This window comes from Helicoverpa zea, chromosome 12 (genome assembly GCF_022581195.2).
Source record: "Helicoverpa zea isolate HzStark_Cry1AcR chromosome 12, ilHelZeax1.1, whole genome shotgun sequence".
NCBI classification, from domain to species: domain Eukaryota; kingdom Metazoa; phylum Arthropoda; class Insecta; order Lepidoptera; family Noctuidae; genus Helicoverpa; species Helicoverpa zea.
This window is the reverse complement of record NC_061463.1, coordinates 9,868,460-9,890,501: the sequence shown is the minus strand read 5'-3', so window position 1 is coordinate 9,890,501 and position 22,042 is coordinate 9,868,460. Positions and strand designations below refer to the sequence as shown.

The following is a 22,042-nucleotide window of genomic DNA, read 5'->3' as shown; positions in this document are numbered from 1 at the left end:
ACGTTATGCCTTAAAAACAATTAGGTGGAACGCATGATTTTATACAACATTTACTGAATAATAAATAATTTTAAGAGGTAACTGGTTATTGTGAACGGTGACATGCTCGACTAAGAACAAATCATTTGAGTTCAACAAATGAGTTCTTAAATGTTTTAATCACTTTATACAAGTAACGGGTAGCACGTCACCCATATTTTTATAAGAGAGTAAGCAAAACACATTCATTTCTAAATCTAACTTGAGTCTTCTGGATACAAAATCTACGTATACCAGTAGGTCGGTATATTCAGTCAGCATATTCGTCAGAACGCATTAAGACCCTTTTCCTTCCGCTTCACCCAAAAGAATGGTTTTCCTTTAATGATTTCCCATATTAAGTACAAAAACATATTAAGTATATTTATACCCAAATAACTTACCAGGAGGTCTGTACCACAGCGTGACCACTTCGTGCGAGTACGTGTGGCTCGGTACGGACTTGGCTCGCGCCAGTCCGAAGTCAGCAAGCTTCAGCTCACCGTGGGAACTTATTAATAGGTTCTGTGGCTTCACGTCCCTGTTAACAAAGAAAATTGACATTAAATTAAGTAAAAACGGTAAAACTACAGTACAGTAAAAGAGCACAGCTGAATAAAGTTGTAGGAAGAAGGTTCAACATTTAACTTTCTATTTATTTATTTATTTAGCTGGTAACACTACTCGTATAATACACAGAAATGTAAAATAACAGGTAACAATTTTATTATGTCGAACCCTTAACTATCATGCAGGCACTCAACAAGCGACGTCTATTAAATTAGGCCCTAAAATTGAAAAAATAAATACCAAAACTGTTTTTAAAACGTTTTAACAGAGTATGGAGTATGACAAAGGTATATAAAATGTTCAGTAAACGAATGAATAAGGTACGTAATAGTATTACGGAGGTAGCTGTCCGTACATTGTCCACAGCCGGCGAACATACTGTAATGGATTTATCTCCCATTTCTATTAGATTTTAGCGTATGTATTCCAATTTTAGCGTTGAAATTTTGATACACGTATCAGTTTTTTACGTAACAGTGAAATATTCTAAATTGTAAACATTGGTCGCTATATTCAAATTAATATTTTAAAATAAGTAATACTGATATTTTTTTTTTGTTTGTACCGTAAATGCTTCGAAACTATTGAACCGATTTGGATAATTCTTTCACTATTGAGTGGATAAAGTGGAAAAGTTACTGAATAAATTAAGTCTAAGTATAGAAACAAATAACAGACTACAAACTTACAGAACATTTTTCTAAGAACAACTAAAATATTCTCACAACCAAAACATATTTCTCATCACGGCGAACTAATAACAATATAAATTAATACACTGCGGGGATTATTACGGGAACAGCTTTTATTATAACAAACAGGGAACAGCATGTACGCCACTGTTTACACCGTCTTGCAGACGATATTAAAATAGCTTCTGAAAGACCTAGGGTATACTTGTAAACTTTGTACATTTTTTTCCAGGCTGCTTGGCTAAATTGTGAATGTTTTTTGAAATATCTTGCGGCGAAGACATTATGTGTATTCGTTAACGTAAACTTTTGGACAGAATGAAAAATATTATCAACAATTAAGTCTTTTGTCTGGTTTTTGTTAATTTTGTGAAATAGACGAAGTAGTTTTGAAGTATGGAGGAACACGATTAAAAACGGACGTCTACATTTTAAACAAGATCTATATATTTAAATATATATGGCCTTACTACAAAAACTTTAAACCCTGTTTTACACTTGTCTAAAAAAATTGTGGCTCCAAAATGAACCATATGTCAACGTCATAAAATTTTTTTAGACAAGGCTTAAACTGACTTTTAAAAGTTTTTGTGGTAAGACGGATATAGTTCTAGAATACTGGCTAGTCACAGTCTAGTGGTAGCCTTAAATTGAGGTCACGTCAATCAAAATCTTTGTTAATTTACTTTAAAAGCTAGCTAAAACTAAAGGATGATTTTTACCTACATACATATCTAAAAATAAATTCCTAAATTGTTTGTAATGTAGAATCTACATAAATTATAAAAAAAACTAATTCTTCTGAATGTGAGAACCTACAGAATCATTTCTGCTTTAAAACTTTCTTATAAACAGCTAGACTGTTTCTCGCCGTTTCACCCACATCCCTGCAAGAACTTGGTCCCGTCCTCGGATAAAAAGTGTCTCTAGACACCCGGGAACAGTGTAAAGCTACACTATTTCCAAGAGTGAAAGAATTTTCCAAACCGATTGAGTAGTTCCGGAGCCCAAGGGACGTTACAAAAATCTTTTTAGTATGTATTATATTAGTTTATACAAGTAAAATACCTGTGTAAAACTCTTCTCCTGTGGCAGTAAGAGAGTCCTCGCAGCAATTGGAACATGTACAGTCTCACGTTGTGATGATTCAGTCCGCCAGGGTGCCTCTCCATGTATTGTGATAGATCCGTGTCCTACGCAAAACAATTTTTAAATTATTTTTAAACTTTGAGTATATAGGATATCCTATATCATTATGTAAAGTACGTAAAATATGTGTTTACAGTTAAGCTCCTAACCAGTAGGAAAATATCTGTCATCATTCAGTTTGCATTAAATGATATGGCGATCAAGCATTTTCCATCTCATTGCTGCAAGCAGCTAAAAAGGTCACGTAATTTCTCCGAGAAGATTGTCTATTATGCCTAACAATTACATACCACAGAAAAAAAGTCGTCATATTATAGACGTAACAAACTGTAAACATCTAAACAAAATTACCTACCAAAACAATCATTCATAAGAACGTGCGAATTTACAAAACACAAACTTGGGTGTGTCGCGCACAATAAAAGCGAAACTCGTCGAAAATCAACAAAAACGGTATTTACTGATGATGTCAGCTTAGACACTGTAGTTTCACTTTCAAGTACTACAGAGACTAATTTTGTATACAAAAATGTTGACAATGAAAACGGCGAAGTAAAAACAAAATCCCATTTACATTGAAGTGCGTCATCTTGAAGATAAATAGGTATTTTAAATCATTATGGCTATAAGAAATAAGATATCGTGAGACCAGACGTTCAGCACGCTAAGGCAATACGAATTAGTAATTTCCAAAATAATTAAAAATCACATTGCTTCTAAAGTGAAAGTAGCACCGTATATTTTTATGTAAATAATTGTATTTTCTTTCTAAAATCTTTTCGGTTGTCGCATTATGACACCAAAACGCATAGGCAAATCCGATAAGATCGGTTTTACGTCAGACGCATGGTCTCAAGTTACAGAGGCATACAGCTCTCTCAGTATTTCATAGAAGTCGAAACCATCTGGAATATTAAAGTGAAACTTACCACAAATTCAAACACGAAAGTTAGCGTCTCCCTAGTATGAACGATGTCGTGTAACGTCACAATGTTTGCGTGCTTCAACTCTTTGAGTAGAGAAGCCTCCCTGATAGCTGTGAACGGCGCCCCTTCTTCTTCTTGCAGTCTGATCTCTTTCAACGCTACCACTTGCTGCGTTAAACTGGAACAAAGGTAATAATTTAATAATACGTCATGATAATGGACCTTTTCATCATCCTCTGGACACAATCTTCAGCTATTTGCTTGAGAATATGAGGGTTTTTTTAAAAACAATGATTGGATCATTGATATCCATTTTCACTCATATGATAAATGTCTGATTAAGGAAATAAGCTGTTTCGGTGATTTAAATAAACTGCCTGCTGGAAGAGATTTCTCATGAAATAAGCTGTACCTTTCTACTATCTGTTCTATTTTTCTTCTTGTTCTGTGTATGCAACTGTATATATAAACTGATAAATAAATAAAAATAAGTAAACCCCCCGATAGTCGCAGGTAAACATTTTATTTGGGATTTCTATTCCCAAAGCAAGATTAGACAAGGTTTTACTCAAATTCTTGCATCGTAGAAAAAGACAGTCTTCGTTTAACCAACCGATGACGGAAACGGCTATCGGGGAAATTAGGCTTCAGTATGTCAAGAGAAGTAAAGATGTTTTCAATAACAGTACGATTTTCTATGGGTTGTTCAGAACTACCTTTCATAAAACTACTTCGTAATTGTGAGTTGAAAACAATGAAATGGAATGCTTTTCTGCAGAGCAAGTCGTAAACAATACTATCAGCTCAGCGTTCATATGGTTTTGTGCTAATGGCACGTTTAATAAAATGAAAACAACCATAAGGATTATTTCTCATTGTTTATACCGGTCGTGGTCACGACTAGGCTAGTTCACACGTTAGTCTAGGCAACATAAATAATGCAACGCTATGCTTCATTTGCATCACATGCACCGACCATTGAAATTGGAAGTGCATAGAAAAGTAAACAATTCGCGCACCTGTCGACCTACGACAATGCCGTGAGGGAAAAAGTAGGGTAGGAAGTACTTTTAATGTTTTATTAACGGATATAAGTAATTATGTCAATGTGTCTAGCGCACTTATCAGGAAACTACGCTCATTTATATGCGAGACATCTTGACATCGTAAAGCAAAGCACCAGCCTGATTATGACATTAGAATTTAATAAGTTTCCTGTCAACAGCAAAAATGTAATCAACTTCAAAGCATTTGCAGAATGTTGTTTAACACATTAACTCGTAGTTAACGTCGACATAAAAGCTTATATATAAGTTAGTCGCGTCGCCAACTCCTTTCAGCACTAGCTTTTAGCGCCACAAATTTTAAGACATTTATGGGGTACGAGAATATACTCGTTGTATGTAACCCGATCTCAAGGCATTCTTGAACTAATTTAGTAAGTGCTAGTTGAACTAAGTACAGCGGATGTAAGGAACTCGCGTTCACGGCACTATGAAATTGTTATGTCGCATTCAGTGTTGCAAGGGAACTTGTGGTGCCATGAATACGACATCTAGGCTAGTTGAACATGCTTATTACCGCTTAACTCAGGGAGGTGAAGTACTTCATTCAATATTCACGAGCAATGAACACTGCAAGTTCCGTTTGACTTGCCCCACTCGACCTGACCCCGCCGCGAACCGGGGTTTTAGCATATTAATTCGGAACTAAAATATACGAGAGTTTTTAACATTAAATTTTATTTGGCGCGAGTCCTATATTAAAATTAACTAGCTGAATGTTAAAGGCTGTAAAGCCAATGATAAATATTCAGCTAATATCCCAGTTGGATATTCTGTAAGCAGTGTTTTCGGTCAAAGGATTGCGGAATGTATGCTGTATTTTCATACAAAGTTGGATGACGGCTCGGTGCTTTACATATCGGGTGACGTCAAAGGACAATTTCAAGTGGAATCGGAGACTATGACAAGTGCGCTACAAAGGCGACATTTTTGCCAATAAATGTGAAATTCCTTGCGGATGACGACGAAACAAGTTCTTTTTTATAAAGCCTGGTTGGGCGAAAGCGTATAAAGATAAAACGTAAAGTACGAGATCAAAGAAATATTTGTAACTCTCAGAAAAGTTGAAAAGTAATCAGATGACTCCAATAATATACACTGGAGGATTTGGCTGAGGAAGACAAATTGAAGTTTGTTCAATTTGCGAGAATGATAAACCGCTCCTAACTTATATTTGGAATTGGATAATGTATTGTATATTTGTGTTGATAAAATCTTTAAAGGCACAGCTGTTTTAAGCTGACGAATAATCTTGACTTAGTCGAGTGATTGCGAAGATTTGCTGAAATGTGCCTCGGTGGCAACCACTTGAAATACTCACCCGACGCGAATTTAAATATTGACGTTCGTTACGAGATGCATAAATATTTATAGAGCTGATTACTTTTACTGAGGAATAATTAATTATCTTGTGTCAATTAGACCACTTTCTCATTATGCTGTGTGATTGTATTCAAAGGGAAGTATCGGCAAAGGTTGTAGTTATTATGTTCATCATCGCTTTCATTGGCGATGCAATACGGACTTTGAAAACGAAAGGATTCAAACTAAATTAAGGCAACTGTAACATTGTACTTAGTTACAATTAACTCGTCAGCCTCCACTCCGAAAGTTCCAAAGGGCAAGGGACTGCTTAATTCTCGGGATAGGAACTACCGAACTACTAACTAGGAATTTGTTGTTTCGCCTCAAGAATCCGTGACTTCGTTAGGATTAAAACTCGATCCTAAATTAGAGGATTATGTTTCTCGTTCGTTCGAGTGAGTTGTCCTCGTAGAATATTGATCGGATGTAGTAGTAAATATAATGTTTTATGAAGTACTGCAGTGCTACGCTAGTGGCCGTGGCGCGTATTATTCCGTCAGACAGCTTGGACTAAACGTGGGTTACATATCCTGCAAATTCATAATTCCTGTGAAGTGGGTAGCTTTTCCTCGTAACCCAATTTCTACGTACGAAATGCCAGGATTTTTTTTAGAGCTCTGCCAGTTTAGTAAGAAAATATGTCGATAAGGTTCTATTCTGTTTTGGAGCGACAGACAAAATATTTGTTGTCATTCAAATAAATCTCAAGTGTAGGTGTGGTGGACAAAATTTTTGACCGACATACAAGATAAATCATATATCTACAATACAAATAATATAAAAAATATATACTCACTTGCTATAACCTTTATACACTGTAGCGTAGGAACCCTCACCGAGTTGTTCGAGTTTTATGTAGGCTTCGGATTTCCCGAAGGGAGAGTCACCCTGTTGACAGACAAATCATTAATTATAGCGAGCATACCCGGCTAATCCGGTAATTTACGACACCGCGCAAACATCATGATTTTGGCCTGATGATGGAAATTGTTCGAAATTATTGCAGCGTGTCACTGTCGTTGAGGACGTAGTGTGTGTTAATTGACCTTTTTATAATCAATTAAATCCTATAGTTTTACAAATGCGAAAGTTTGAAAAGGTACTTGTATGTATGTCGAATATTACCAATACAATGGTACCAATTTTACAAGAAAAAAAAAACTGCTATTGCAAAAATTACTCTCTCAAAATTGCATAAAAATGTTATGAATAGATAATAATTCAGAATCCTAAATGAAATAGCATCGTTGCTGCGTACATTGCCCATTTTATTACCGCATAAAAGCCGAGCCAGTACCACAGAGGTTATTTATGTCTATAAGTTTATATTGTGAAGTATTGCCACTTAGAATACTTTACTTAAGTTCGGCTTTCCTCACCCGTTACCTGTCTAAATATTTAACTTAGCTAATGCCTTATAAAATATGCTGAAATAAAATTCAAGTTATTATACAAACGCCCCGATAAAATAATCGCGCTAGATTAAATACTTGAGTTTGCGTTAAGAAACGTTAATTGGACTATTTTAAGTGGTTCGCTCTTTGATCGACGAGCTGCGTGTAATGGATTTCAATCGATCGCTTTTAATAACTAGAATTGTGTTGCAACATTATTTATTTATATAAAATGTTTTGTGTTGTAAACTAAATAACAATCACTCTATTGTTTATGGTCTAATCTACATTATATGTCAGTAACAATAGCTGTGTCCAAGGACCGCATAAGCGAAATTGCAGCTAAGGTTTTTGTACACAAAGTATCACAAATGACCGTAGTCCCAGAATTACTCCCCGATCTAATCGCACGATCTATCAACGTCGCCGCTGGTCCTGCTCGGCCTATTTGTAAGCTAGCAACACTACGCCACACCGCCGACCAACATACACCGACATTTATCATTACTCTCTCACATTTACGTGCATACGGACGTGCGAAATGTAAGTGAAAATAAATATGGAATGGCGTAAAATCTATTTGCTGTTTACGTTGAAGTACTGCAACAATAGTACTCGCTGTAGTTGAGAAATTCTATCTTTGAGAGATGTAAACAAACAGCGCGTTTGTTTTCGCGTAAATCTGTAGTTGAAGTGTTTTAAAAACAAACCGTTATAGAACTGACTGTAATGTTTTGATTTTTGTGTAATTCAGCTCCTCTATATCTACATTACACAGATTTTTGAGATTTTACAAGTAGTAGTAAGTAGTTTGCATAAAATATCTTACCCCAAAGGCACTAAACCGCTTGGTGCGTCGGTTGGAGTGGTCGTGAGGCCCTAAAAAGGCCTCAGACTTGGGCCTGGGCGGCCGTTTCGGCCTCATGACTACCCGCGCCTCCTCCCGTGCACCTTCGTCGAGGAGTTTCGAGTCTGAAGACACGGACAGCTGTCTTCTTACACGATACTCGCCGTTGCCGCCGCCTCCACTCCATTCTGAACAAAAGAAAAACTTGATATTAGACCATGATCAAAGGGAGAGAATCAATTATTTTATGACAAAGATCATTTTAACCGAATACTGAAAGCACCGCTCTATTTATCACCAGAATAGGCTTTTAAGTAAGACTTAAAGTTAAGTCACGTTTGAGCATTTAGATATAAATAAGCTAAACATTACGATGTCTTAAAATAAACGCTCTAAATTGCCAAGGCATAAAATCGAGATGCCTGAACACGTTCTGTAATATCCTGTCTGAAATAGTATTCACGAGATTTGGAATTACATCCGAAAAGTAATCACTCTTTTGATAAACGAATTCCCATTATTGCTTATCCTTGCAGCATGTAACACAATCATGAGCGGCACTTACAGATACAAACATTATCATTGAAAGCTTTGTCAATTGACAAGATGGAAATCTCGCCAGATTTTTTCCCCACAAGCACTTAGCAAGCAAATTAATTCACGAGAAAATAAAATGGCGCGTTAAGGCGACGTTGTTTGAAAGAAGCTATTTTTCTCGCGGCCGTCAATATCCCAGTATCGAGAGTCGAGACTCTGGAAGCGCGTTAGCGTCACAAAGACGGCATCGATGCGACGCAGCGTAAACGCGAAACGAATAAATCATTGGCAGACAGAATCGTTTCGAAAAAGAACCTATCGATTTCAGAAGTAATCGATCACCTTGATTCAAACAGGCCGAAGATAAACGATAGTATCAATTCGTTTCGGCTATCTCGAAAAGTTTTTAGCAAACGTCTATTAAAGAGCAGCAGACATTACAAATCAATATTGAGTGCCGTAAATATTTAGGTACGTTTAAAATCATTGCCTTGCCCAGAAGCAATTTTAACATTAAATATTATATTATAAAAGTTATGAGAACTCAAAGTAACTTCCTCTTATCCTCCAAATGTAATTTCACAGCTATATAGCAATGATGGGTATGTCAATTTTGCTTGCGGTATAACGCGTATCCAGGGTAATGTATAAGTGGGTCACGGGGTGGCACGGGTGCGCTACACTACCCTCGTAAAGGACCACGGACCGATTCAGGCAAACCCAACGATAATTTTATTGGAGAAGTCCCTACTGGCCGCTTCTATTAATTCGATTCAAATATGGGATCAATTCGATTGGTAGGGACGAAAAATTACGAAGATAAACAAGGGATGCCAATTAAAAGTTTCGCGAAAATCCATTTAGATACGTTTTTATCCTCATCCTTTTTGATTAATGACACAGATGTTTCTGATGGTCCAACTCTCCACTTAATTAACGGAAAAGGAGCAAAAATCAATTTAAAATTAACCTGTTAAATATGAGTTTAAAATTTACTGACATTTATAACGAAAATGTAATTATGATTTTAAATTAAAATGAAATTATAAGAGCTTACGACACACTTATTGTTTTACTATTGGAGTCCAGATTTAAAATGCCTAGACAGTCTTGGGCTTTAGAACTAGACGTTCTGAAAAACTCTTTCATCATAAACAATTCAATGTACTGCCCATGTAAGTGCATACCCATAATTTATTACGACAAGAGCAATAGCAACCGCCGTGGTATACAAAACGCCAGTTTATCTGTTCTGGAGTAATTTTCTACGAAGGTTCCGGGTTATAAAATAGTAATATCACCATTACACCTCCATTTAAGGGTCGTGTGTCGTATAATCTCGTTTTACGAGCAGTCTTTTGATGTCGGTTCAATGCATATTGGGTATTTACACGATACTGTTGTAATGTAGGCTATACATCATTTTTCATATCGCGAAATAAAAAACGTTTATCGAGCTCTAAATCCTCCTGTCATTCCGGCCACTCCCTGCTTAGTATTTTCGTAATTAAAATGGACAGGGATCTTTTAGTATGACGCTATGCACGAACAGTGAAACAATGTTCGGCCATTCAGAGAATGCGTTCCTGACACGTCGCGATTGAACTGACGACGTAACTTTGCAATGGCGTTGCAGTTACGATAAAAATATTTTTGCTGGTTGTTTACCGTTTTAACAATTGAGGAGCATTAAAACAACATTATTATATCAATAATCAATGAATGTTATAATTTTGTGCCAAACTGAGTGTCAAATAACTTGGTAAACAATATTTTTCTAAATCTATACTGCGCTATTACAAGGTTATGTCAGCGGTTTATATTTTGTAGTGCTGTGCTAAAAATAACAGGCAAGTATCGTAATCTGTTCTTATACAGTTATAATATAAAATAATACGTTTTGATTTTCTTTTTAAGAATTGGAAAATAATGGACTATAAGACTTAATTATAACTTTTATGAAATATAAAAATAAAACTATGACCAAACCGCATTTTTATACTTAGATTAAAAATGGTAACCCCAAATGGCGTTATGGGCCGCCATTTTGTGACGCTAAAACAGTCGTCCGTTGTCGTTTCGTGCGCATAGACCACGTTTTTCAAGTGTTTTCGATCTGTTTTTATTTGATTACCCGGCTTTTGTTAGACCGAGATATCAGGATTGATTCTGTTATCTATACATATAATAAATCTGTAAAAAAACTGTGTCTGTACATTGAATATATTTAAAAAATAATAATTGGGTGGGGTTTAGAAACAGTAATGGAGCACAAATCCAAAAAAAAAATTCTGTCTGTTTGTCTGTATGTCTGTATGTCTGTATGTCTGTTTGTTTGTACACGCTAATCTTCGGAACTACTGAACGGATTTCAATGATTTTTTCTTTGTTGTATCAGTATTAAGCCTGGTCAACATATAGGCTATAATATATCTTCGAAACTTGAAGACCTGATGCAGAACTCCAACAGACCAACAAAACTATAAGAGATATAAAAATGGTGCCATGGCAAAAATTGTTTCATGTGATGAGCATTTTTAGTTGAGATAATAAATTTGAAGATCTGGAACACCTGATGTGGAACCCCAAGAGCCCAGCTTCTCTGTACCATATACAGGTATGGCGTTTTAGCAAAAGTTGTTCAATTTGATAAGCACTTTCTATTGACTTATACAAATTGAAGATCTAAAACACCTGATGTGGAACTCCAGGTGCCCAGCTAGACCATAGCATATAGAGGTATGACGTTTTAGCAAAAGTTGTTCAATCTGATAAGCACTCTCTGTTGACTTATACAAATTGAAGGTGTAAAACACCTGATGTGGAACTCCAGGAGTCCAGCTAGACTATAGCATATGAAGATATGACGTTTTAGCAAAAGTGGTTCAATCTGATAAGCACTCTCTATTGATGTATAAACATCGAAGATCTGGAACACCTGATATGAAACTTCAAGAGCAATACTACACTTGAAATGTATAGAAATGAATGTTATGAAATAGGTATGGTGAATCCTATCCTAAAATAATGGACACGTATTTTTCTTTTCTCTCTCTCTCACAAACAAATAATAACGAAGATACAACAACGCTTCGTTAAGTCACTGCTTAGTACAAATTTTACATACTTAGACGTGGCGTCACGAGCCCTCACTCTCCGACTTTGTTGCGTTATATCTCATTATTATTTTGTATGTCTCTTCCAGACCTCGGGACTACAGAGTTCCGAATTTTTGGGAGGCAAACGTGGGGCCGAAGCCAACACGCTGAAGCCCTTTTGAGACAACTTTAATGAAATGGTGACACAATACCGTCGATTATCCCTTTATACACTATAGAAATGAACCCAAGGACATTCACCGGTGGACGTCGTTAAAAAAAAGACAATCCCCGGTTCTGTGCTAAACTATTGCTAACTATTGAGGGAAACTACTTGGGCTATTTGTGATGGGATGTTAGTGGATGTCAATGGTACATGTAAAAATGGCAGGTGGAGACTCGCCACCTCACTTACTGGGCCCCCGGGAACCTGAAGCGTGAGGATACCTCGGCGGACTTTAAACACAGATTACGCGCTCCCTGTGCTTACCATGAGGCACCTACCCTCCGAGCAGGGCTACTAATCCTGCTCTAGCGACTCCACTCTGGACGGCCAAGCCAAGCCAGAGGCGTGAGACCTACCCCCGTCATGGTTCACTCCGACCGGCCGGAGATGGGGGATACTCTCCCTGGAGAACTCAGCATATAGTATAGCCCCGCGGGGTTGCTACTCCCCGTCATCAGCCTCAGATGTCCTGCGGTGCCTATATCTCATTATTATTGTCGTTATTATCTCAAGAGCCTTTGTCCCAATTATGTTATGGTCGACTTCCAGTCACGATGCAACTGAGTACCAGTGTTTTACAAGGAGCGACTGTCTATCTGACCTCCACAACCTGGTTACCCGCTCAACCCAACATACCTTGGTAAGACTTACTGGCTTCTGACTACCCATAACGACTGCCAAGAATGTTCAATGACAGCCGGAACCTACAGTTTAACATCCCCTCCAAATAACGGTTATTGGTATCCAAAATATACGTAGAAAGTACATACGAACTTAGAAAAGTTGCATTGGCAGGCACTTGCCAGACCTGGAATCAAAGACGCACGCTCATACTTGAGAGATTGGTTCTCTACCCACTAAACCACCACGACTTCCACTAAGTCACCACGACTTTGTCATCTATTTAATGTTTTTTTACGTAATAATACGTGTAACATTTTTGCCACATAACTTAAATGCAGACTTATTAGAATCACTACTTTTATCCCTATGATCACGCCTATTGCGGTTCAGTTCTCAGCGTTTTGTTTAGTCCAATTTAATTAAATATATGGAACGTTTCTAATGTTTATCCGTATTCCGTTGTTTTCAAGTCAACGGGCCCTTAAAATTCAATATCAGACGGTTCAGATCTTTGATTTTGCTGACCCCGTAGTCGCTGGCATAAGGGACAGGATCCGCGTACGAAGTCGCGGGCAGAAGCTAGTTGATAATAATATAATTATACATGTAGGCGAAGATGATGATGAAGACACCACCTCCTCAAGCAAATCGGAGTCTGATTAATATTCTGTTCGCACATTCAATTCAATGTACTTGTAACAAAGAATAAATAAAACAATTTTATTATATGAATATTACCTTTTTTTGGTTTCCACTTAAATAACTAAAATATAAAACAAATGATTCCGCCAATTTAAAACGAAAATAATCTTAAAATAATGCGGCGGTTCATTTTGAAGGAACGGTAACGAACTCAGTGTTATGTTGTGCCCATCACTAGTCGTGACTAACTGATAGGTGTCAGGAACGCATTCTCTGAACGGCCGAAGTATAGGTTAATTATGAAAGCTTCATGTTAGGCTCGTGTGTGAATTTATTCAGCAATCGTGTAGTGAATGGAATTACACTAGCATAACAGCGGTAGCGTCCGTCATATATTGTGATATTGTGAAGTATGATAGACGTTTGTTGTATTGCAGAATATCTAATGGATTAAACAATAATATACTTTTTATACGTATGAATTGTCGTTTATTTTAGTTTTATTCGGTAAACTACTTATTCGAACTGGAATTCACATGATGGAATACAGGACTAAATTTCAAAAGGCATGTCATGGTTCAGAAATCATTGATCAGCCTTTTGGTAAAGTTCCACGGGTTTCTCTTTGGGGATCATACACATGGAGGATTTTCCTTCACGCCGCTAATTCAATATACGTGTTACTCGACACGATGTGACCCAATTAGAAAAGTTTTCGAATTACGCTGGAACAGCATTCCAGCGCGGTTTTACTTGATCCACATAATGTAATATTAATAACAACTTTCCTGACCTTAACGAGAATGAATGTATTTCAAACATCAGTCAACTTGTAAGGCTCGAGATCGTTAGGGCACAGTTTAATTAAATTAAACGCAAATTAATATGAACGATAAATTCTGAGCGTATAGTCCAAGAATGAAATACAAAAGGCTTTTTGTGTGGTACAATGCGATATTCACCGCAAAAAAAAGCTAGAGAGGTGAAAATACGTACAATACTGAAAATCATTAATTCTGTTTTAATAATTGAGCTCATGTAACGTGATTAATTATCAAAATTAACTGTTGCGGCTACACGCAACGGTTCCACCGTTCGTGTTCGCCCGTGCGTTCAGCTCAAGAACATTGGTATATTGTCTGTCTGTCTTATTAGAGTTCCTTAGAAATTGTATTAAAACCGCAGACTGTCTTTCAGACTACTGTTTCCCCCCTCGGAATGTCTTGCATGTAAAGTGTTATAAATGGGCAGATCCGTAATGAGGTTCACATTACAAGGAACTTGTAAGGGGACCGTTTCTACTTTTTGTGTTTTTATTTGCTGTAACTGTTTGTATACAAATGTTAGCAAAGTGCTTTATGTATTTATGTACGAAACGCAGTTACGATATGGGCTCCTGTTTTTGTATTATTCTACTTTTACATTGCTATTTTAATTGTGAATTACGATGCAACAGTATCATATGTAGTTATTACGGACTGTTTCACTGAAAAAAACGGGACTATGACAGTGCAAGCCTTTTTTAGTAGTTTTAAATCATATGTATGTGTCTAAATTATTTTCTATATCAATTAGTCTCATGTCTACTTATGGCTTTTCCTCTCTGGTCATTTAAGGATTACGTACATAGTCTTTGGACGTATTTTTCGTCGTCTTATGTAATTTTACCTACTATATATTCTAGTTAAGACTAGCGTCCTCTGAATCCGCCCACGACGTATGGATCTTGCTTTGTGGTCGGTCTAAAATTACACTTGACCGTCTTATTCATACATTATTTTTATGTACTTGGATTTTATATGCATTACTCAGTAAGTGTTATTTAAGACCTAAATATTAGACGGGTGTAATACTAATTATAAACTCTTATATTGTATTTTATGTGGAAAAAATCGCTAATAAGATGACGCAGTTGTGCAATGGTAAAAGACGAGAAAGTGCTAAAATGGAGCTTATTTTAGAAGTAATCATATGACATCTCAGAAGCGTAAGAAAACTTCGTTTGTATCATTTTACTGTCTACATTTCTTTCTTCTCAATATTTAAGGAATCAAAACTAATGTAGTACCTAGAACCCTTTCTCCTACTAATGCATTACAACAATTAAAAAAGAATTGTAAAAGAACTGTTAAGTGCGATAGTTAAAACAAAAGCAGTGCATGCAACATGTACATTAAGCGACAATATCCCTAAGGCTGCCGTAGCGACCTTTAAATCGAAAGGTCATCGGTTCGACTCATTGCCTCGCTTGAGGTGATCACACCTCTACGAGCACATTCACCTATTTTAAGGTCTAATGTAGGTGTTTATTTATTTATAAAAACGTGTCATTAATGTGATGAATGATCACCTATTAGCTCTATATGATTTGTCTTTTTTTATACAGGGTGTCAAAAGAATACCATGGGCAAGATGGCATTATGTTCAAAAATGCAAATCGTATATTACGTTATACTTAAAAACAACATAAACCCATACTATATTTAAAAACAACAGGCTTAATAATCTAAATCAAAACAATTAAATAAACAATCCTGTCTAAAAATACATTCAGATTTTCCAAACAGAATTCAGACTACGTGTAATTATATCATGTCTTACACAAAGGTATTCAGAAATTCCAATTAGGTTGCCATTCACAACCAGCATTAGCATCTAGCTAGGTGGCAAACTGGCAACACTGATTAAATTATGTGGATCGTTACCACAAAGCTCGCTGGTATCTGGAGTATCTATCAATCAATTGAATAATATAATTTGCGGGGAAAACGGCATACCGTGGGGAAATGTCATCGGGGAATAGTTGAGGTCATATGGTTAATAATATCATCGCTATAATCCTCTGATCTTCAAAAACACTCATACATATATTTATTACATACTGCTAATTTTGCCAATCCTCCCTAAAGTGACAGTTGCTAGTATTTCATGCCTGGTCACTAAAAACGCTTATCAAATTAAAACGTAAAGGACCATGAGTCAAATTGGGCTCATTGTCCAACAGAGTTATAGCATATGCCGTTGTGAAGGTTTTTGTTTGTACTAAAATTGTTACTATGGGCAGTACCTTCAATTCCATGGCAAAAAAAAGATATGCACCTAAATAGGTTTACATATTACGTAGGTATACATTCTGGTTAACAGAAACGAAATGGGTCGAGATGCCATCGCTCAGTATTACTGCTCGTGTCTAACAGGTAGACGCTCAGTAGGAAGTTGTGCTCATATCATTTCAATAATATGATATCTAGGGTGAGGCAGGCTCAGCTAAAACTCACAATTTAATCCACCGGCAGGATATTTAGACGACATTATTATTGATATTGATTGAAATGTTAACAAAAATAATTTTAACTGTTAGCAGCTGTTTTATTTTTTATGTATACATTAAACCTGGAATTAAAACTAGTTAAAGGTATTCAATAACAAAACCTACACTGCCATAACAGCACTACTTTTTGCAGAATATTAGTTTATTTATGGTCGAAGAAAAATATTAATAGCAAAATAACCCCATGGATTCTTCGCAAAAATGAGTTGAAATCTTTATATTTAGTGCTTTACAAGTATATTCAAAGTGGTCTCATCTCTGTTGGTGGGTGAGCCCAGGCTTCATACATTTTTGCCCATGGTCCTTTATTATTTGGCGGTTGCCATTGCCCCTCCCTTCCTTATTTTACGTGGACACGCTATTATAACACGAAATGGTCAACTTAATTTTCTAGTTACACAGAACCAGAACGGTGTGGGCGATACTTTAATTTAGCTCTTAGTTTTTTCGATAAAAGCAAAGTAAAACTTTGGTTAGCCACTAAGCCTACCTGATGGACTTAATAAATAACGGGTGAATTGGGGTTACAGCCATTTCAGAGGTCTTAGAAGTATAATAAAGGCTTAAGTTAAAAGTAACACGTATAGAGAGAAGAAAGAAAACTATAAATTTACTTCTGGCAATGAAGGTACTAAAAGTAACGACCTTTGCTTAAGTTACCTAAATCAACTATTAAAGATTAAACAAAACATGTTTATTTTGGTGTTATTAAAATAATATTACCTGTTCATCTTGGTCATTGTTTAAAACAAAAGATTCACATAATCACGTGCATTATCCAAGACAAAACACGTTGCTTCATCAAAGCAACAACGTCAGAAGTGCACTTGCAACATAATACTGGATATTAACACTAGAAAAACAAAACAAATCTGTGCAAACAAACATTAAAGTAAAGCGTGAGCAGTGACGAGTAACACTTGTTCTAACCCTCACTTGTTTACAGATTCATAACGTTTTGTAACAGCCCCTACGGCTAGAAAACAATTAACTGTTTACACAAAGTTGTGGGCGAGGCGGCCGGGGGTTGGGTCTTACAAGGCATCAGATTTTATCATCTATCAAGGGTTAACAATATCGGGGAAAGATTGCTAGGATGACGATACACCATCGTTGGAAAAATTAATAGAAAAAAGTTTTAACGAACGAATCTAAACTTTAAAATTGAGTAGTCTTTCAGTGTAGCTGGTTGTACAAATATAACATACGTTTCAGATATCAAGTTAAAGTGCACAAGCGAACTCGAGTAAACCCTATTCCCTCATGTAACGTTGCTGAAGTTTTACACGATAGTGAAGCAAAACGATTAAAACTTAAATAGTTAGAAACTAACATGTTTAGAACGAGGAAGCTCCCTAGATTTAATACAGATATTGCTTTGTGGTATTTACATAAAAGTTGTGGTTTTCCTTGTGCATTACGGCGAAGAACGTCGGGATACTGCAAACTTTCGGAATTGTGCTCCGACTCGAGCGCGGTTTGTGGAATACATTTACTTTGTGAACTTACACAAAATATTTGTCGTACCTCCTTGTCAAATCTTCGCAGTTACTTGATAAAGCCATTAGAGATTACTCGTATCTTTTAGTCTATGATTTTAAACTGGATTATAGTATTACGAAACGTACTTAAGACTTAAGTGTAAGATACTAACCGGAGTGGCCTGTGCACAGTTTAATCTTTGCTCGGATTAAGTTTATCGTTTTAGTTATACGGCACATGTTTGCGGTACATATTTAGCCAATTCTAATAGCAGTGTTCTGTTTTCGTATCACCTTTGTTACATAAAACGTGTTGTTGAATTATGTAATATTGATATATAGGGAATGTGTGCTGAAAATACATGCAATAATCTGGTATTTGTGGCTACATTTAGCACTACGACCTTTCGTGGTTTTATATGTATCGAGCAGTTGGATTTACAATGTGTTATTTGTGAAGTAGCGGACGTTAATACGCTGAATTATTTGCTATGTGCAATGTGTGTGCTGTGTGCTATGGAAGGAACATTCCTTGTTGACATAATCCTAAATTCCATACGTATGGAAAGCACATGCCCTCAGCCCAAGTCATATTTACCGAAGTGCGTTTATTTACATGTGTCATACGTCTTCGACACCATACGGCAAGCCTCATTTCGGAGCCATTTATTTCAAGGAACTCGTTTACACAGACATATTTAACTGATTGATAAATAAAGCTGGTAATTTATGAATTTTCGTGTTGAGAATAAGCGACTTTCGCAAACAAATCATATTTTATAAGTGTGATGGTGACAGAATGAGGAAGGGTTTTACTGTGGGAAATCGATTTACATCAATCTTTTTACTTATTTCTAACTTTATAGCCATCTGGGATTTCGGATCGTTAAACAATTGAGCCGGAAGATTTATCACAGTCAACAAAACATACCTATATTTATGAAAAACATAACCAATCATGTAATCTGTAAAGCATATGGGAACATTGATTTGTTTTTTAAAACACATTTAGCGGAAGATAACATTAATTGGAATAATGTTAAACAATGAATATCTAAAGTTATAACACAAGGCCTACAATGAGAGCAGTTAACTCGTAATCGAACAACCAAATTATTAAGCGCCCTGTATAACACCAATAAAACTTTCTCCATTGAAGTTGGAGCTATCACAAATAATGTCGAGCAATTTATTATGAAGGCATTTCAGAATTTCCTGGTTCAACAGAAAGGCAGAACTTACAGATTGACTTTTGCTGAATTTCCTTCCCCTTCAGCAAATAGAAGAACAATAGCAATTCCATCGACAACTGTCTAAGTTACACCAACAATAGAATATAGTTTACTAGCTTTCCGCCCGCGGCTTCGCCCGCGTGGAATTCGGTTCACCCCTCCCGCTGTGGGTTAGCAGCGGTGAGGGAGTGTCAGACTCTTACTGACTAAAATCGTCGTGTTCCGTCCTAGGCCTTTTATATACCAGGGCCGCGGTACCTCTTTCGAACAACCCGCAGCCGCGGCTGGCCCTGGCGCTACTGGGCCCCACTGATTTCAAAACAGACTAATTCGCGGCGAACCTTAACACCACGATACAGAAAAGCACAACGCCATCTATCGAGCTATCGGGAAGCTCGCGATTGAACAATGAGCTACAGGTTAAAGCGCGAGATATCATTGCACTTCTTACGTATCTTAAAAAAAACAACGTCACCACGTTTTAAAAAGCTATCATTCCACTTCTTATGTATTTTAAAAACACATCGTTACCACGTTTTAAAAACACCCAGCGCCATCTATCGCATACCTCAAGAACGAAATAACTTAACTAATACTTATACCAATTAGTAATTCGTTGAATTATAGTTAATTCAGGATAAGTAGATGTAAAAAAAACAGTTAAGACGATAAAACAAATCGTACGTCATCCCTCGGGAATTCCTCATTTTCGAGGATTCATTATCGTATCATTTAGCTTCTAAATTTATATGTTCATATTCGTTTGCAATATATAAGTAGATGTAAAAAAAAACAGTTTAGACGATTAAACAAATTGTACATCATCCCTCGGGAATTCCTCATTTTCGGGGATTCATTATCGTATCATTTAGCTTCTAAATTTACATGTTTATATTCGTTTGCAATATATTACCTTGTTTTTAACGACACACAGCGCCATCTACAATCCATCCATCAAGCAAACAATATTTTTGTTTTCCCTCGGGAATATCTATTTTTTTCGGGATAAAAAGTACCCTATTATTTAATCCGGACTTCTAACTTTACGTCTGCAAAATTTCAAAGCAATCGGTTCAGTAGTTACGGCGTGAAAGCGGAACAAACAAACAAACAAACTCACTTTCCGATTTATAATATTAGTAAGGATACCTTTAAAACTAAAAATAAACAAGTTTAAACTATACCCAGTGATAACTAACAATCAGTAGCTAGGGTTGCCAGCATTTCTCTATTATCATCATTAACAGGTCCGTGCTAACGTCCGCGGCAGTTCATTGCCCCCACCTATCTCAATCAGTTAAGAGATACCCGGTGTTTTCTTACACAAAACCAGGAGAATTATATGCTAACGATATTACGAAAATATAAAGGGAAGCTCAGGTAATAAAAAAACTTCCATTTCAGGAAAGAAAATCTTTTATGAATTTATCGCGAGGAACACATAATATTTTGTACACGAATAAGCGTGAAATGAGTTTTTCTCAAGAGAGATCGTATTCTAAACCAAATTCCCTATTGTCGGCCGTCCGAATAATGAGAAAGGAAATGATAAAAATTGCTGATTCCTTAAAAACAACAATGAATTTTGCAACACGATTAATATTTGGAATTCGCGTTATTGTTGTGTTTTCTTTATTATCAAACCTGCGACAAAATGAGAAAGGGGCGATAATACAAATTTTAATAAGATTTTTTTATGTCAAAAATTATATTATCGTTCGATAACATTGGAATTGTTTTTGATTACCACGCTTCGGTCTTTATATACCCAGCTATGTTTATACCATTATCTTTCATACCTTTGTCAAGCCTAAGCCTTGGAGTATACCTAGTAATTTGAGAGTGATTACGCGTAATAGCACGCAAATGAACGTGAACCATGTATTCATGAATGTATCTAGTACGGCGATTAACGCGATTGTGCCCTTATGCAGTTTGCAAGTGAGCAATGAATGGATATACGTACATACAGGAGTAATAGACACACGTTGTCCGTATACAGACTTCATTAATGTCTACAATGAAATAGAAAGGAAAATAACTAGGAAATTCTGTCAATGGATAGGATTGTTGACGTGACTTCAGGGATTCCCAATTTGACGATTGAGGTACCGTCAGCGCCTGATTGTGGTAGCAATTTTCTTGTTACATTGATGTTCACTTATTTTGCACTCGCTGAATCATTCTAACAACCACTTGTTCAAATGTGGGCCATTTCAGTACACTGTAGTGTAGTCGTAATCGTCAATTTTGAAATGTAGAACAAGGAAACCACTTGCAGTAAATTCCACGTACTCATTTCTCTCCTTTGAAAGCTGATTGAATTTTATAAGCCAAGGATTTCCCAACTTTAGCGTGCGCAGTAATTAAGTTGTAATTTGATTAGCAGACTTCGCCAAGTCTGGAGTTACTTTAACTTTGAATTATTTAGTTATGTATGAGTCACCCCGCCACAGCATAACACGATTACGGAAGTTGATATTGAAATTAGTAAGAATCGTCATTCATAGAAATTCTTGGGAAAATATTATTTATGTTCATGTTGATTGCAAGTATCAAGAAATACGAAACCTAAAGATCGGGTTGACCGCAGCTAACAAGACGTCGCAATAGCATGACACCGCTAGTACATAGGTAAACAATATAAAGATAGGTACTTACCATAATGAGGCTCTTTGTCGTGTGGTATGTTCCCATTGGGTTCGAGCCGGTCAAGGCACTCTTCGGAGTACCCATTGTAAGGCAACTTCCCGCGGCCACCGCCGTTCTGTTGTCGCCCGCGACACTCGCTGCCGTCGCCGTCAGGCTCGTCTTTTGTTGCTGCAACAACAACAAAACATCTCTTA

General features: G+C 36.6%; 1 protein-coding gene across 2 annotated transcripts in view; it reads right to left on the bottom strand.

The window, feature by feature from the left end:
* The window catches only part of LOC124635011 (cyclin-dependent kinase 14), a 70,396-nt gene that overhangs the window by 5,788 nt on the left and 42,566 nt on the right, over positions 1-22,042 (bottom strand). For both annotated transcript variants that reach the window (XM_047170745.1, XM_047170746.1), the window contains exons 3-8: positions 21,858-22,016; positions 8,008-8,213; positions 6,581-6,672; positions 3,359-3,533; positions 2,349-2,473; positions 423-559 (exon numbers count right to left, since the gene is read on the bottom strand). In XM_047170745.1, coding sequence (XP_047026701.1) covers positions 423-559; positions 2,349-2,473; positions 3,359-3,533; positions 6,581-6,672; positions 8,008-8,213; positions 21,858-22,016 — 894 coding nt within the window. The remainder of the gene's footprint in view (positions 1-422; positions 560-2,348; positions 2,474-3,358; positions 3,534-6,580; positions 6,673-8,007; positions 8,214-21,857; positions 22,017-22,042) is intronic.